This window comes from Sphaerodactylus townsendi, linkage group LG01, assembly GCF_021028975.2.
Source record: "Sphaerodactylus townsendi isolate TG3544 linkage group LG01, MPM_Stown_v2.3, whole genome shotgun sequence".
Lineage (NCBI taxonomy): Eukaryota > Metazoa > Chordata > Lepidosauria > Squamata > Sphaerodactylidae > Sphaerodactylus > Sphaerodactylus townsendi.
The window spans coordinates 171,852,814-171,867,730 of record NC_059425.1 but is presented as its reverse complement, the minus strand read 5'-3'; the positions used below and the strand labels follow the sequence as shown (position 1 = coordinate 171,867,730).

The 14,917-nt window shown below is 44.9% G+C and overlaps 1 protein-coding gene across 3 annotated transcripts in view; it reads right to left on the bottom strand.

Annotated features, from left to right (window-relative positions):
* The window catches only part of SIL1 (SIL1 nucleotide exchange factor), an 89,830-nt gene that overhangs the window by 54,026 nt on the left and 20,887 nt on the right, over window positions 1-14,917 (bottom strand). For all 3 annotated transcript variants that reach the window (XM_048499928.1, XM_048499938.1, XM_048499922.1), the window contains exons 6-8: window positions 13,912-14,020; window positions 9,025-9,216; window positions 6,586-6,707 (exon numbers count right to left, since the gene is read on the bottom strand). In XM_048499928.1, the coding sequence (XP_048355885.1) occupies window positions 6,586-6,707; window positions 9,025-9,216; window positions 13,912-14,020 (423 nt within the window). The remainder of the gene's footprint in view (window positions 1-6,585; window positions 6,708-9,024; window positions 9,217-13,911; window positions 14,021-14,917) is intronic.

Here is a 14,917-nt window from a genome sequence, read left to right as displayed (position 1 = left end):
CTCGCAGTCGGCCCACTTCCTCATCCCAGCTCTCTTTCGACGGGAGAGGGAACAGATCCGGTTGGGAGTGCAGGCTTTCTCCGGACTCCTCGTCGTCTGGACGCGAGACATCGTGCCCACCGGTGGCTCCACGGGGCATCTCAGGTGCAGCTGCTGGTCCGGGATCAGGGGGGTCCGATCGGAAGACGGTACGGATACCCCTCCCAATTCCTGGTATAGTCCCAGTGTCACTGGTGGTCTTCGGACGGGCCCCAGTGCTGTGCCACGGTGGTTCTTTGGGAGCATCACCAAAATACGAGTCCAGGAATCGTTCAATGGACTCCTGGGTTGCCGCATGAAAGGTGGTCAGGCCCGTCTCCTCCGTGACAGGTTGCATCTGAGGTTTGTAATCCATACGAAAACGGGTAGATATCCGATCCACAGGCGCTCGATCCATAGACAGCGCCCCAAACGACTCATGTAAGTCCCCATGGTCGCTCTTCACGTCCCTCGTTCCAACGGAGTAAAGGAAGACTCGTGCTGATATGAGGGGCGGGAAAGAGTCACCAGCGAGACCCGTTCTCCCGCTGGTTCCTCCAGGTCCAGAAGGGAAAGGTCGGAGCCCTCTTTGGGGGCTACCGCACCTTCCCCAGAAACATCCAACCTCTCCATGCCGAGACACCAGAGGTCCACTGCACTAGGAATATAGATGAATTAGGATTCCTGCCACAATGTAAGGAATTCCATAGAAGCAGAAATAAAAGGCTCTTTGGTGTAAAGACCGTTTATTCAGACATCTTAGAAAGCTCAAGTACACGCAGTGGCAGGAATAAGATCTCCCGCCAGAAACACAGGTTATAACTCTGTCCATCCCATCCCCCCTCCCGGATTCCCATGGGAACGGAGGTCTCATCTCCCTCGCAGAGATAAGGTCTCCGCCGGAGAAGCTGGCCCATCGCCCGAGCTGTGGAATGTAATCAAGGCCAGGCGGCTGCCCCTCTCATCAACACCATTGAATCCTTTACAGCGGTTGCACAGGGGGGCCCCTCCCCCCCAGGTTTGTGCGGAAAGGCGCGGTGGAAAGCAGAAAAATGTGAAATGTAAAATGGGGGAAAATTGACTAGGTACATTTTCTAAAGTGAAGACGGCAACCCAGAGAGGCAACCCCAGCCATGCATTAAAAAGACACAATCCTTCTGGGGTCAAGACTGATGTAGTGAATTGGTCTGATCTCTCTGGCGCAGCCATAAATGGGACATAGCTTTCTTAGAGCAAGGCACACCCATAAGCATTCTGGTAAATGCACTGCTATCGGAAGACAATCAGAAAGTCAATGCTCTTGCTTACTTTTTTCTTGACAACCAAAAGAAATATACCGGTAATGGAGGGTTTGGAAGACCACAAGCAAATACCGTATAAATTCGAGTATAAGCCGACCCGAATATAAGCCATGGCATCTAATTTTACCACAAGAAACTGGGAAAACGTATTGACTCGAGTATAAGTCTAGGGTGGGAAATGCAGTAGCTACTGGTATATTTCAAAAATAAAAATAGATACCAATAAAATTACATTAATTGAGGCATCAGTAGGTTTTTGAATATTTATTTCAAAGAAAAAACAGTAAACTAGCTCTGTTAAGTGGAAAAGAGGGTCAACAAAAACAATATGGTATCAACAATAACTTTAAAAGTACAAAAACCTTAGCTCACTCAGCAGCCAAGCTAAAACACAAGAGTTAAAATCCCTCAAAACTGGATTCCTCATCATCATCTGTATGTCCAAACAGAGGTTCAGCTATAACTGGTGTGAGGTTATCAGCACAAACTAGGGCACATACAGTTGTATACAAATACCATATTTACTCGAGTATAAGCCGGCCTGAATATAAGCTGAGGGGGGCTTTTTCAGCATTAAAAATGTGCTGGAAAAAGTCGGCTTATACACGAGTATATACGGTAATAATAATAATAATAATAATAATAATAATAATAATAATAATAATAATAATAATAATAATAATAGTTGGATTTATATCCCCCCTTTCTCTCCTATAAGGAGACTCAAAGGGGCTTACAATCTCTTTTCCCTTCCCCCCCCCACAACAAACACTCTGTGAAGTAGGTGGGGCTGAGAGAGCTCAGAAGAACTGTGACTAGCCCAAGGTCACCCAGCTGGCATGTGTTAGAGTACACAGGCTAATCTGAATTCCCCAGATCAGCCTCCACAGTTCAAGCGGCAGAGCGGGGAATCAAACCCGGTTCCTCCTGATTAGAGTACACCTACTCTGACTAAAATGAGAAAACCTAGGCCCCTTCCGCACACGCAAAATAATGCGTTTTCAAACCACTTTCACAACTGTTTGCAAGTGGATTTTGCCATTCCGCACAGCTTCAAAGAGCATTGAAAGCAGTTTGAAAGTGCATTATTCTGCATGTGCGGAATGAGCCCTAGTTTTTGTGCTTGCTTTAAAAAAAACTAACCACAGCAAGGTTAAGGTAGATTGGTGGAAAGGCATACTGGAGGCCTGGATGGTGTTCTTCCCCAGAATCTAAAGCCCGTGAAGTAAAGAACAGCTTCTTTACCAACCTCTTCCCCCCACCCCCAATCGCATAATATCAACCAGATGGCTGGAAACATAAGCTGGTTTGACACAGTTGGTGGAGAACTGCCATGATTCATATAGGTGGGAAATCTTATTTTCCCACTTGGATAACATCACAAAATAAAACGTGATTTCCTGAACAGAAACACTACTGAAGAAAACATGCATTTATTTTCTTCGCAGCCAAACTGCGATGAAAAGATAAAGGCAAATGTTTATCCGGCAACTACATTTCAGATAGGGAAGGTGACAGGGATAGCTCTCTTTAGCTCTCTTGCTAGCTAGGGGAGGGGAGAGGACACAACAACTGAGGAGGAGGAGGAGGAAGTCAGGCTTGAGAGTATCAGCCCTAAGGACAGACAAGAGGTGACAAAAGGAAGGAAGGGTCTCGAACCTTACAGCCCTATCTAGCTGACCACTTGTCGTCCCCCTGCTGGGTCTTCTTTCCAGTTCCTTTTCTCGGTAGACATTGCAGCTTCTACCAGGTGAGTGTAGAAACACATGGCTTCTTCCCAGAATTCCTTGCCAAAATGGGAGCAGGAAGGCTCCATGACACCTTACAGCTTCAGTGGTGGCGAACCTTTGGCACTCCAGATGTTATGGACTACAATTCCCAATTGGCCATGCTGGAAGGGGTTGATGGGGGTTGTAGTCCATAACATCTGGAGTGCCAAAGGGTCGCCACCACAGGTAGGTGAAATCCCAGGAATGGCTTCCATGAGGCCAAATTAAACTCTATCTCCAAACATTTATAGATTAGGTCCAAAAGAAAAAGGGATGCTCATCTTCTTACCCAAAGCTGCTATTTTTAATAGTAGTCGCTTGCTGAAGTCGGGGGGGGGGGGGGGGGATTCAACCAAACTTGGGAACTTCAAAGTATGGGCTACTTGGTTGACCGAGAAAATTCACACTGTGCCCCTTAAAAACCTGATCCAGCCACCATACAATTCAAATGATATCACAGTAAGAGGTTCATTTTCTGGGTGGTGTCATTCCAAAAGGTACAACGTTTTTTAGAAGTATGATCTGCACAGTGCCACTTTAAATCTGGCAACACTTGATTTGGATCAGGAATGAACAGAGATTTGGCATTAGACGTATCACTCTTGCCCTGACCTACATGGCCCAGGCTAGCCTGATCTCATCAGAAAAATTAAGCAGGGTTGCCCCTGGTTACTATTTGGATGGTAGACCACCCAAGTCAACAGTTTCTATGCAGAAGCGGGCAATGGCAAACCACCTCTGAAAGTCTCTTGCTTTGATAACCTTGTGAGGGCACCATAAGTCAGCTGAAACTTGACTGTACTTTCCACCACCACTAGATGAACAGATATCCCATTGCCGAATCTTCTACTTCAGTGACAGAAATACCAGAATCAGAGTATGCATGGCCTTAAATGCCAAAATCCATCATATTCTTCTTATTCAACTACTCCCGTTGTACTATGACACGTGCATAAGATATCATTTTTTGTTTGGGAAAACATGGATGGTTTGTCTGAAAGCTGGAATTATATGCAACTAGGGCCCCTTCTGCACATGCAGAATAGTGAACATAAGAACAAGCCAGCTGGATCAGACCAGAGTCCATCTAGTCCAACTCTCTGCTACTCGCAGTGGCCCACCAGGTGCCATTGGGAGCTCACATGCAGGATGTGAAAGCAATGGCCTTCTGCGGCTGTTGCTCCCAAGCACCTGGACGGTTAAAGCATTTGCAATCTCAGATCAAAGAGGATCAAGATTGGTAGCCAGAGATCGACTTCTCCTCCATAAATCTGTCCAAGCCCCTTTTAAAGCTATCCAGGTTAGTGGCCATCACCACCTCCTGTGGCAGCATATTCCAAACACCAATCATACGTTGCGTGAAGAAGTGTTTCCTTTTATTAGTCCTAATTCTTCCCCCCAGCATTTTCAATGAATGCCCCCTGGTTCTAGTATTGTGAGAAAGAGAGAAAAATTTCTCTCTGTCAACATTTTCTACCCCATGCATAATTTAGTGCACTTTCAATCCACTTTCAATGCACTTTGCAGCTGGATTTTACCGTGCGGAATAGCAAAATCCACTTGCAAACAATTGGGAAAGTGAATTGAAAGTGCATTATTCTGCATGTGCGGAAGGGGCCTCAGTCAAGCTCGTTAGGAATGCTTCACACATAGCTATGCATTACAACTGATGAGGACATAGACTAGAATGGTAAAGAAAATGTCTACGGTATTGTCTGCTGGGGTTAGGTCACTATGCCGCTAATGATATGGCTATATCCAACCTAGCAGAACAAAAAAACTAGTCAACAACCAAGAAAACAGTTAAGAGTTTTTCAACTGTACACTATTAAAGTGCTTTCAGAGACTGTACGCCTGGAATTGTGGTTCAATACATATTGGTATGACCATGACAGAAACAGATTATGTGTAGCATAAAAAGATATACAAGTTTAGGCATAATATACGATTATTGTAAAGCATTTTAAGAAACCTGCTCAAATCAGTATGTTTGGTTTTGGTGCATTAGAGGAGTGGGGAGAAGATGACATATAAGCAGACAGACAGACAACTATGTTAGAGAAACCTGTATTGGCAAATTCATACAAGAAGAAGAAGAAGAGTTTGGATTTATATCTCCCCTTTCTCTCCTGCGGGAGGCTCAACGGGGCTTAAAATCTCCTTGCCCTTCCCCCCTCACAACAAACACCCTGTGATGTAGGTGGGGCTGAGAGAGCTCCGAGAAGCTGTGACTAGCCCAAGGTTACCCAGCTGGCGTGTGTGGGAGTGTACAGGCAAATCTGAACTCCCCAGATAAGCCTCCGCAGCTCAGGCGGCAGAGCTGGGAATCAAACCCGGTTCCTCCAGATCAGATACACGAGCTCTTGACCTCCGTAAACCCGCTGCTGCTCCCGTGAACCCACTGCTGCTCTGAGTGAACCCACTCAGGAGGAATAATGAGAGTGGGGAAGGATTTATACAGCCTGACACAAAGGCCGCCATGGCTGGGGACAGCACCACAGCCGCGCCACCTCCAGAGGACTTCCAGGCGACGGAGGACGGCAGCAAAAATCAGAGAATCCCCTGCCACCTGAAAAGCCCCCATTGCCAAAAATGGACTTCTACCACTCTTTCAGGTGGCGTAGGTTAGAGGCTTGCACCGAGGACATTCCTGGGCCAAAAGTCTGGTGGAAGCCATCTAAAGTCACTCCACCTCCAGGAATGCCCCCAGTCCACCACCACCCCCCGCCACGACGGAGTACTCCTTTAGACCACCACAGCATTGCAGGTGGCAACCTCTTCCAGGCTGTGCGTCCGCGGGACCAACCCGTCTCCGCAATTGCCCTCCCCACTGGTGAGGTGCCACTTACGTCAGTGGGGTGGGCAAATGCACCGGCGCAGCCCCACGTCGGTTCCAGGAACCACTTTGCCTCCCTCCCCTCCCCCACCCCCCAAATTGGTCTGATAGAGTCAATCTCCTGACAAAGGAAATTTACTGTGGTTTCTAATTTATACAATTATTTTAAACTTGGTTTAAGTTGCAAGAGATTAATTCTGTATGCCCTATTCTTAGGCATCTGTAGCATGATTAAAAGAAGAGTGTGGGAGAGGCATGCATGAGCTGGCTGGTATTTCGTGTCGATACTTCCTGCAGGATGGACAGAAATCTGCAAAGACCACATTTCTACTCTAGTGTCTCAAAAGCCTCTCTCTAGATATCAGGGAAAGGTTAATTCATTCCTGCTGCAGCCACACAACAGTTGTTGGAGAGCCACTGAGCTCAATCCAAAGGAGAGGAGAAGGCCCATGAGGTTGCCTAGCAACCATAGGACAGGCCTAGTCCTTTCTGGGTTGACCTATTCTGACAGTAGGGCTTTCGAACAGCTGGCCATGTGGCATTCCCCCCAGAAGCCATGCCCATTCTGTCCTAGAGGTGGCCCAATACTGTTTGCTTTGTTAAGTCGGTCTTCCAGTTCTGCCACAGAATTCACACACGCGCACAGAATAAAGAGGCTCACCTAGAGAGGGCTGCACCCAGCACAAAGGACACATATTCCTTCAGCAACGGCTCCGTGTTGTTGAGCCCATTAATCAAGAGTTGTAAGCCACCAAGGGAAAGCAGATCTTTGGCATTATCCACCTACAAAGATGCATGAAAATGGCATTTTAAAAGATATTTATTGATTCAAGAGAGAGATGGCCTTCAAGCCACCCTACAAATACACCCCCACCACAAATGTATTTATTTATGTTATTTATATTCCACCCTTCTCATAGGGGTTCAAGGTGGATTACACATAATGAGTCAGTACAATGAACAAATATGGGTCATGCAACAACCAATGCATTAGGATTTCAGAAATATGGAAACACCAGAAAGAGCTAAAGCACACATGAAGCATACAAAGATTATACACTAGGATCCTACTCATAATATGCTATATACAGCAGTACAGACCACCATTCCTAATCATTTATCCAAGTTTGTGAACTGTTTTGTACAGTGCAGCCCTATTACTTGCACAGAACATAAGAACTAGCCTGCTGGATCAGACCAGAGTCCATCTCGTCCAGCACTCTGCTACTCGCAGTGGCCCACCAGGTGCCTTTGGGAGCTCACATGCAGGATGTGAAAGCAATGGCCTTCTGCTGCTGCTGCTCCTGAGCACCTGGTCTGCTAAGGCATTTGCAATCTGAGATCAAGGAGGATCAAGATTGGTAGCCATACATCAACTTCTCCTCCATAAATCTGTCCAAGCCCTTTTTAAAGCTATCCAGGTTAGTGGCCATCACCACCTCCTGTGGCAGCATATTCCAAACACCAATCACACGTTGTGTGAAGAAGGGTTTCCTTTTATTAGTCCTAATTCTTCCCCCCAGCATTTTCAATGAAAAGCCCTCTTGAATAATTACTTTTCATATTTGTGGAAATCTTGGGAGAATGGGCAGGCCATCCCATAAGGTGAGTGCCACAACAGAGAAAACATGTGTACAGACATTTCTTAATTTTGCCCATTTGCAGGTTGACACCCACAGAACCTCAACATGCAAATAGGTGAAATCATCAGGTAAAATATTTAGTGGCCTCGCCCTGTAAGCAAAATGGCTTTCTCCTTAATATTACCATTTTAGGGTGCACCCATGAAAGCTGCAGGATCAACACCCCCCTTTGCAATCAGGCTGCGTCAAGATTCTGTGTGGGCCGGGAGGGAGGGAGGGAGGAGGAGGAGGAGGAGGAGGAGGAGGAGGAGGAGAAGGAAGGAAGGAAGGAAGGAAGGAAGGAAGGAAGGAAGGAAGGAAGGAAGGAAGGAAGGAAGGAAGGAAGGAAGGAAGGAAGGAAGGAAGGAAGGAAGGAAGGAAGGAAGGAAGGAAGGAAGGAAGGAAGGAAGGAAGGAAGGAAGGAAGGAAGGAAGGAAGGAAGGAAGGAAGGAAGGAAGGAAGGAAGGAAGGAAGGAAGGAAGGAAGGAAGGAAGGAAAGGCCACTAAATCCAATCATACCTTCTAGCTACCCAAAAGACTATCTAACTTTAAAAACCTTCAGAAGGCAAAAAGCAAAAAAGAGCTGTTTCCTCCAGGGATACAAAACTGCTTCACTTCCACAGGCAATACTTCACATTTGCAGAAACCATATAACAGCAACCACTATGGCTACCATCAAATACCGAAGAAATCACTGAAAATTCAAAGAATGCGATTAAAACCTTCCCCAGATAATCAATTTGCAGTAGAAGGAACAACATAGCAAAAGAAAATAAAGTTCTTCTTTCTTTAGAAGGTCATTACTGGGAAGGGGATGCTGTTTGCTGTGAGAAATTTTGCAAGTCGCATCAAAACTCTCAAGTTGCTTTATCTGAAGAGGAACTTCCAATACAAGTTGTATTCCCTTTACGCAAAGTATGGTCAAATCTAGAGGCATACAAAACCTCCCCTGCTTGAAACTGTTTCTATTACAACTCTGGATTTTTCTTGATACATGTTTTCGTGCAATCGGAAAAACTTCCAAGTGAAATTTTGGTGATAACTCAAATTTGAAATCCTTACGTGACAATAAGGTACTTGAACTTCAGTAGACCTTGCCTTCAAATAAAAGATGTTCAGAACTAGAACCCTAGACCAATGCAATTCTGGATCAGATTCTAGCATCCAGCCCGAGTACGGCCGATCCCTGGAAAGCCTGGGTCAACTTCCACAGAACATAAAGATTTCTTGAACATGTATTCAAGCGGTATTCTGGAGATTACTGAAGCTTCCACACTTGGTTACAACTTCCAAATACAATTTCATATGCAACAACATTTGTCCCCTTATGACCACACACAGCTGTGCTGGCAAAGTGTCAAGTGTGAATAAACAGTGCCCCAATTACGTAACATCTGGTACAACGTTATATTTTTTATGATTCCTCCTTCCCAGAATATAGCACAGCAGCTGCTGGTGCTTTAAAAAAAACTTCTTACCTGATGAACGTAATATTCGAGATCGTAAAGTGCCGCTATTTTCTCTTCCAACGTCGAAGCGGTGCTGTTGAATCTGTTGATTAGTTTAGACATAATTTCAAAATCTGTTTCCAGCTGCATATTGAGCTCCCTGAACTCTTCCTTGAGTTTTTCAATAGGGCGGAACCTCCGTCTGACATCGTCCTGGTGAGCCTGAGAAAGAAGGAAAAGCAAAGCTAGAACAGCACATTCTCCAAAAAGAGGAAACACCAATTTCTACCAATATTTCGCTTCTGAAAAAAAAAATCCTTTCAAAGCAGTAGCATCTTTCAGGATACACAAGTAATTGCCGCCAGACACAAACATGAGTGGTTTTAATTACGCAGGTAATTATGTAGTCAGATAAAAGGCCTAGCATTATCTTGCATCTCTGATTTGCACATTTACCCTCTCAGATGAAAACACTGTTAAATACTGGGGTGGAAATGACATTGTTCCATAGCTTGGCTTGGTGGAACAGGGATTTTTATTTACTTATTTATTTTTATTCTTTCAATGTATTTCCCACCGTCCCAGGGGCGTAACGAGGTAGCCCTGGGAAAACTGTAGCCCTGGACAAAACCTGAGTTGGATGCCCGCCCCCATGGGCGACCACTCCACCATGACCAAAAAATTTTTTGCACCAGGACATTGGTGCCTGCAGGGGGTGCATTTTTAGACATATCAGCACCAAAATTTCAGCATATCATCAGGAGACTGTCCTTATGCTACTCCCCAAGTTTGGTGAGGTTTGGTTCAAGGAGTCCAAAGTTATGGACTCCCAAAGGGGGTGCCCATCCCCCATTGTTTCCAATGGGAGCTAATAGGAGATGGGGGCTACAGTTTTGAGGGTCCATAACTTTGGCCCCCCTGAACCAAACTGCACCAAGCTTGGGGGGGTGCCATCATCTCCAGATGATACCCTGAAATTTTGGTGCCGATACATCCAAAAATGCACCCCCTGCAGGAACATCCTAGAAATTTGCCCAAGAATCTTTGTTCTGCATTGAGTTTTCTGCATTGCTGTCAATGGGGGTTGCAGGCTGTGGGGGGCACATTTCTGAAGGCACGGTCTCTTTCAGGGTCACATCAGGAGACTGCCCTAGTGATACCCCCCAAGTTTGGTGCAGTTTGGTTCAGGGGGGCCAAAGTTATGGACCCTCAAAACTGTAGCCCCCATCTCCTATTATCTCCCATTGGAAATAATGGGGGATAGGGGCACCCCCTTTGGGTGTCCATAACTTTGGACTCCATGAACCAAACCTCACCAAACATGGGAGGTAGCATAAGGACAGTCTCCTGATGATACGCTGAAATTTTGGTGCTGCTAGACTAAAAACTGCGCCCCCTGCAGGCCAAAAATGGAAAACCACTAAAATACCCAAAAATGAACCCAGCATTTTGATGCCCCCCACAAGGTGATGCCCTGGGCAGCTGCCTACCTTGCCCAATGGGCATTACGCCAGTGCACCGTCCCCCATCCCCGCCACAGCAGGGCTCAGTGCGGCTAACAAGAGATATAAAATACAACCACTTAAAGCATTTCATTCTTAGATAATATAAATGTAAAAACCCAAGAAAACCATCTAAAACCTTTTAAATCTACCAATGTGGCAGATGTTCCCCCATTTAGAAATTATTTAACGATCACTTAAAAGTCAGCTCCCCCAGTGTTAGATTGTAAAATGGGAGAGCATTTAGCAGTAGGAACCAGCTATGATGGGGGGGGGGGGGAGAACCAGGACGGAAGAAGCCGCCACATGGGAACCAGTAAGTCAGTGGCTCAGGAAGCAGGCCGGTTTGTAATGACAGATCTTCAACTTGGGGCCAAAAAACCCCAATATGGGATTCACCATAGCGCAGTGGTTCTCAACCTGGGGGTCGGGACCCCTTTGGGGGTCGAACGGCCCTTTCACAGGGGTCACCTAAGACTCTCTGTATCAGTGCTCTCCATCTGTAAAATGGAGAAATGTTAGGGTTGGGGGTCACCACAACATGAGGAACTGTATTAAAGGGTCGCGGCATTAGGACGGTTGAGAACTACTGCCATAGCGTTTCTGCAGACAGAAAGATTTTCACCTGCCAAGTGTGAATTCCTTACCTACCCCCTCCTCTTGGGAACAGGGACTCCCCACCTCACCAGAAGCAGAATTTCAGGGGGCATTTGGGGTTGTGGCAGTAGGGGGGATGGAGGGGAGACAGCCACGCTCTGCAGATGAAAATCCTCCCAGCCTTAGAAATGCTTCAGGGAACCCAAACCAACGTGTCACACTGTCAACATGCACAGGTCATCTCTGTGAGTAGTTAAGATTGATTCAAGAGGCAGCGCTAACCTTAAGACAGGGTGAAATCACTGCAGTGCTGACTTAAGCAACTGGGAGAGTGTGATTTACAGTCACCGTCAAGGACAGTCCTCGTTGCTTACCAGTTTTGTTCTTTAGATTCCATTAATTTGTAGCTCAGCCAAGACGGTTTACAGTTTAAAACACTTCAGATAGTTATCCGACAATCATACCCTTATCCCCTCCCCTTTCCATCGCCCTTTATGGATTTTCCTCCTTCAAAAGCTTCTGCAAATGAAACCTCAGGAGGGGCTTTGACTTACAAACCAGGAGGAAATTGCACAAGCAGGACTTCAGTCAGGATCTAACCATTTGAATGTATTCTTCTCTTGAGGAATGGATCTTTCCCACTTCCCCTCTTCTACTGTGCGGTGCCACAGGGTTCTGACCTGGGCCTAGTGCTATTCAATTTTTTTATCAGCGACTTGGATGAAACAGAGGGCATGCTAATCAAATTTGCAGATGACACCAAAATAGGAGGGGTAGCTAATTTCCTTAGCAGAGCCCTGAATAATGACCTTTAGTGTAATTCTAAATAAAGATACACCATTCAAAATTCACTATAACAAGTTGAATGAATGAATGAATGAATGAATGAATGAATGAATGAATGAATGAATGAATGAATGAATGAATGAATGAATGAATGAATGAATGAATGAATGAATGAAGTCAGTGGCCGCAGAAGAGCATAACTCTCTTTAGGCTTGTTCTGTAACTCCACGGGTCTAGCATCCCAAACTCTCTTGGGCTGAACAGCAACTAACTCAGAAAAGAACAGCTCAGACACATTCTGAAAAAGCTACACAGTGCCACTTGGCTGGTCCAATAATTTTTAGAGAGCTGCAGAACAACAGAACGTTTTCCTGAGAAGCACCCAGAAACTTTACTGTAAGGTATTCTAGGGGTAGGAACTGGCCAAGGGATAGAACAGCCCTCTTTCAGACCACTCTTCCCCAAATTTTACAAAAAAAGAAGTTATTTCCATCATAAATATGAGAAAAAATGAATAGATTGCAATCACAGATTCCCCCAGCCCAGCAGACTCCTCAGTAAAGCTAATGAACAAGCCATTTTTGCACTTGTGGTCTCCTTTGCATTGATTATACATTCGCACATGTTTTCCCCTCTTCACAACTTACAGCGCCCTCAGACCAGAGAATCCCCATCATTTCCGAACGCTGATAAAATGCGACTTTTACTCTCTCTACGCAGGGAAATCAACAGAGATCACTGTGTGTTAAGCTTTCTTCAGGGTTTCTTGCTCTTCCCCACCTTCCCTCGCCCATATAACAGCATCTTTTCCCACTATTCGGAGCACCGTTTTAGAATGATCAGAAGGGTGTTCTTTTTTTCTTTTTGTTTGTTTTAACGCATGAAACTGACATGGAATTGACCAGGTCTAACAAAGCAATGCTATCCTGTTTCCCCTAATATAAGACATCCCCGAAAAATAAGACATGGTAGAGGTTTTGCTGAAGTGCGAAATATAAGGCATCCCCCGAAAGTAAGACGTAGCAAAGTTTTTGTTTGGAAGCATGCCCGACGAACAGAACACAGGAAAAATAAGACATCCCCTGAAAATAAGACATAGCACATCTTTGGGAGCAAAAATTAGTATAAGACACTATCTTATATTCGAGGAAACATGGTAGAACAAATGAAGGTTGCATGGACAGAACAAGGAAGAAGATTATCGGCTAAATGGCAGATCAGATTGGCTAGGGATACTTCACAGGGGGAGAATCTCTATGCAAAGAAAAACCCATGGGAAAACCCACTGTGAAGCAAACAGTTGCAAGGTAAGTAGTGCATGCATAAACGGCCTCAGTGTTATGGGAGCCTTCCCTTCTGCACCATTTTCACCGGCAGACATGGCCTTGGGGGTTGTTTGCCCCTCCACCCCAATGCTGTACTCCCAAGCCAAACAGAGCAACTGCTGCTTTGAAAGTAAGTGCCATCAATCATACAAGCTGGTACGGAGCCCCATGACCTGACTTGTGCCATGTGTACCATGTATTTTGGCCATAAGCACCAGCTTTGGGGAGCATTCAGGAGGCTACCAGAGAAAGAGGGAGGTAGAAAACATCCACAGCTCTAAGCATCCTGACATTCATGATTCATAAAACTCACCATTAATACACAGTGAATGGATACATTCAAAGGTCTATCTATTGACAACCCACAGCGAAACGGAAAGAAGAAAATTAAGATATCTACAGGCTAACAAGCAATTTGTTCTTTAAAGCTAGAAGTTGTTTATCTCCTTGGAAAAGGTAACCACATTGAAGTTAAAAACAAAGAACCTCTGGATTCGACAGAAGCCAATCCACTTTAGTAGCCATTGACAATTACACAAACCTAATGTGAGCTTTTAAGCTGGAAATATTTGCTGCATATTTCTAAACTTGGGGCTCTCTTCTCAATCCAAATCTGCGTCACAGGCTTCCTAAATTTTGTTTTCCACAAGCTGACCCAAATGCGTAATTGCTATGCTTTCAGTAATGTTTTCCTACATGAAAAATACCTTTTGTTTCAGCATATCATCCGCCTTCACGCTTTCCTTCATTTTAGCCAATGCCTTTTTGAGTTCTTGCGCTGTAAATGAACTCGGGTCGAGATCAATTGGGCCCAACCTTGCAGAAAATAAAATGTGCATTACATCGATGAACAACTTTTCCACTTTGAAAGATTGCACAAAGAACATTTGCCTAGCAACAAACATCCATCCTGCCCAGTTTATTTAACTTAACCCCAGCCACAAAGCCAATGCTGCACTCTGGCATTTATTTTAGAACTGACGTTTTAATTTTTTTTTCTTCTACTCGCATGGGCAAAAGCTGGGATTTTACAATCCAAAAACAGAAACGGAGAGTACGCTAAAATCATACCAATTCTATCCCTTTCTCACACTGTCTTCTGGGAATATATAACACTGAAGTCACACCTCTACAGCAAAAGCCAGCTGTTCTCACAACATTGTCAGTGTCACAGAACATTTAAAACTGAGACCTGCAGTAAGCATTTTCAATCTGTACCGTGTTTCTCCGAAAATAAGACAGTGTCTTATATTAATTTTTGCTCCCAAAGATGCGCTATGTCTTATTTTCAGGGGATGTCTTATTTTTCCGCTCCGCAGCTGCATGCTCTGGTGTTCTGTTCGACGGGCATGCTTCCAAACAAAAACTTTGCTAAGTCTTACTTTCGGGGGATGTTTTATATTTAGCACTTCAGCAAAATCTCTACTACGTCTTATTCTCAGGGGATGTCTTATTTTCGGAGAAACAGGGTAACACAGCTTCAGTTTTTCTTTTCTTTTAGGTTCCTTTGCTGCTCATATAGCGAAGAGGAGCAGTCCAAAACTTGACCTGGCAGCGTATGTTTTTGCATAAGGACACAAAAGAGATCATGGCCATCGCCAGATAACGAATAGCAGACACCCTATTGTAACTTGCAGAAGCAGCGATAATTGCTAAGGTGTGAATTCTGTTTCAGTACACAAGCACAGTTCCACAAAAAGAGTTCCTCAGTAA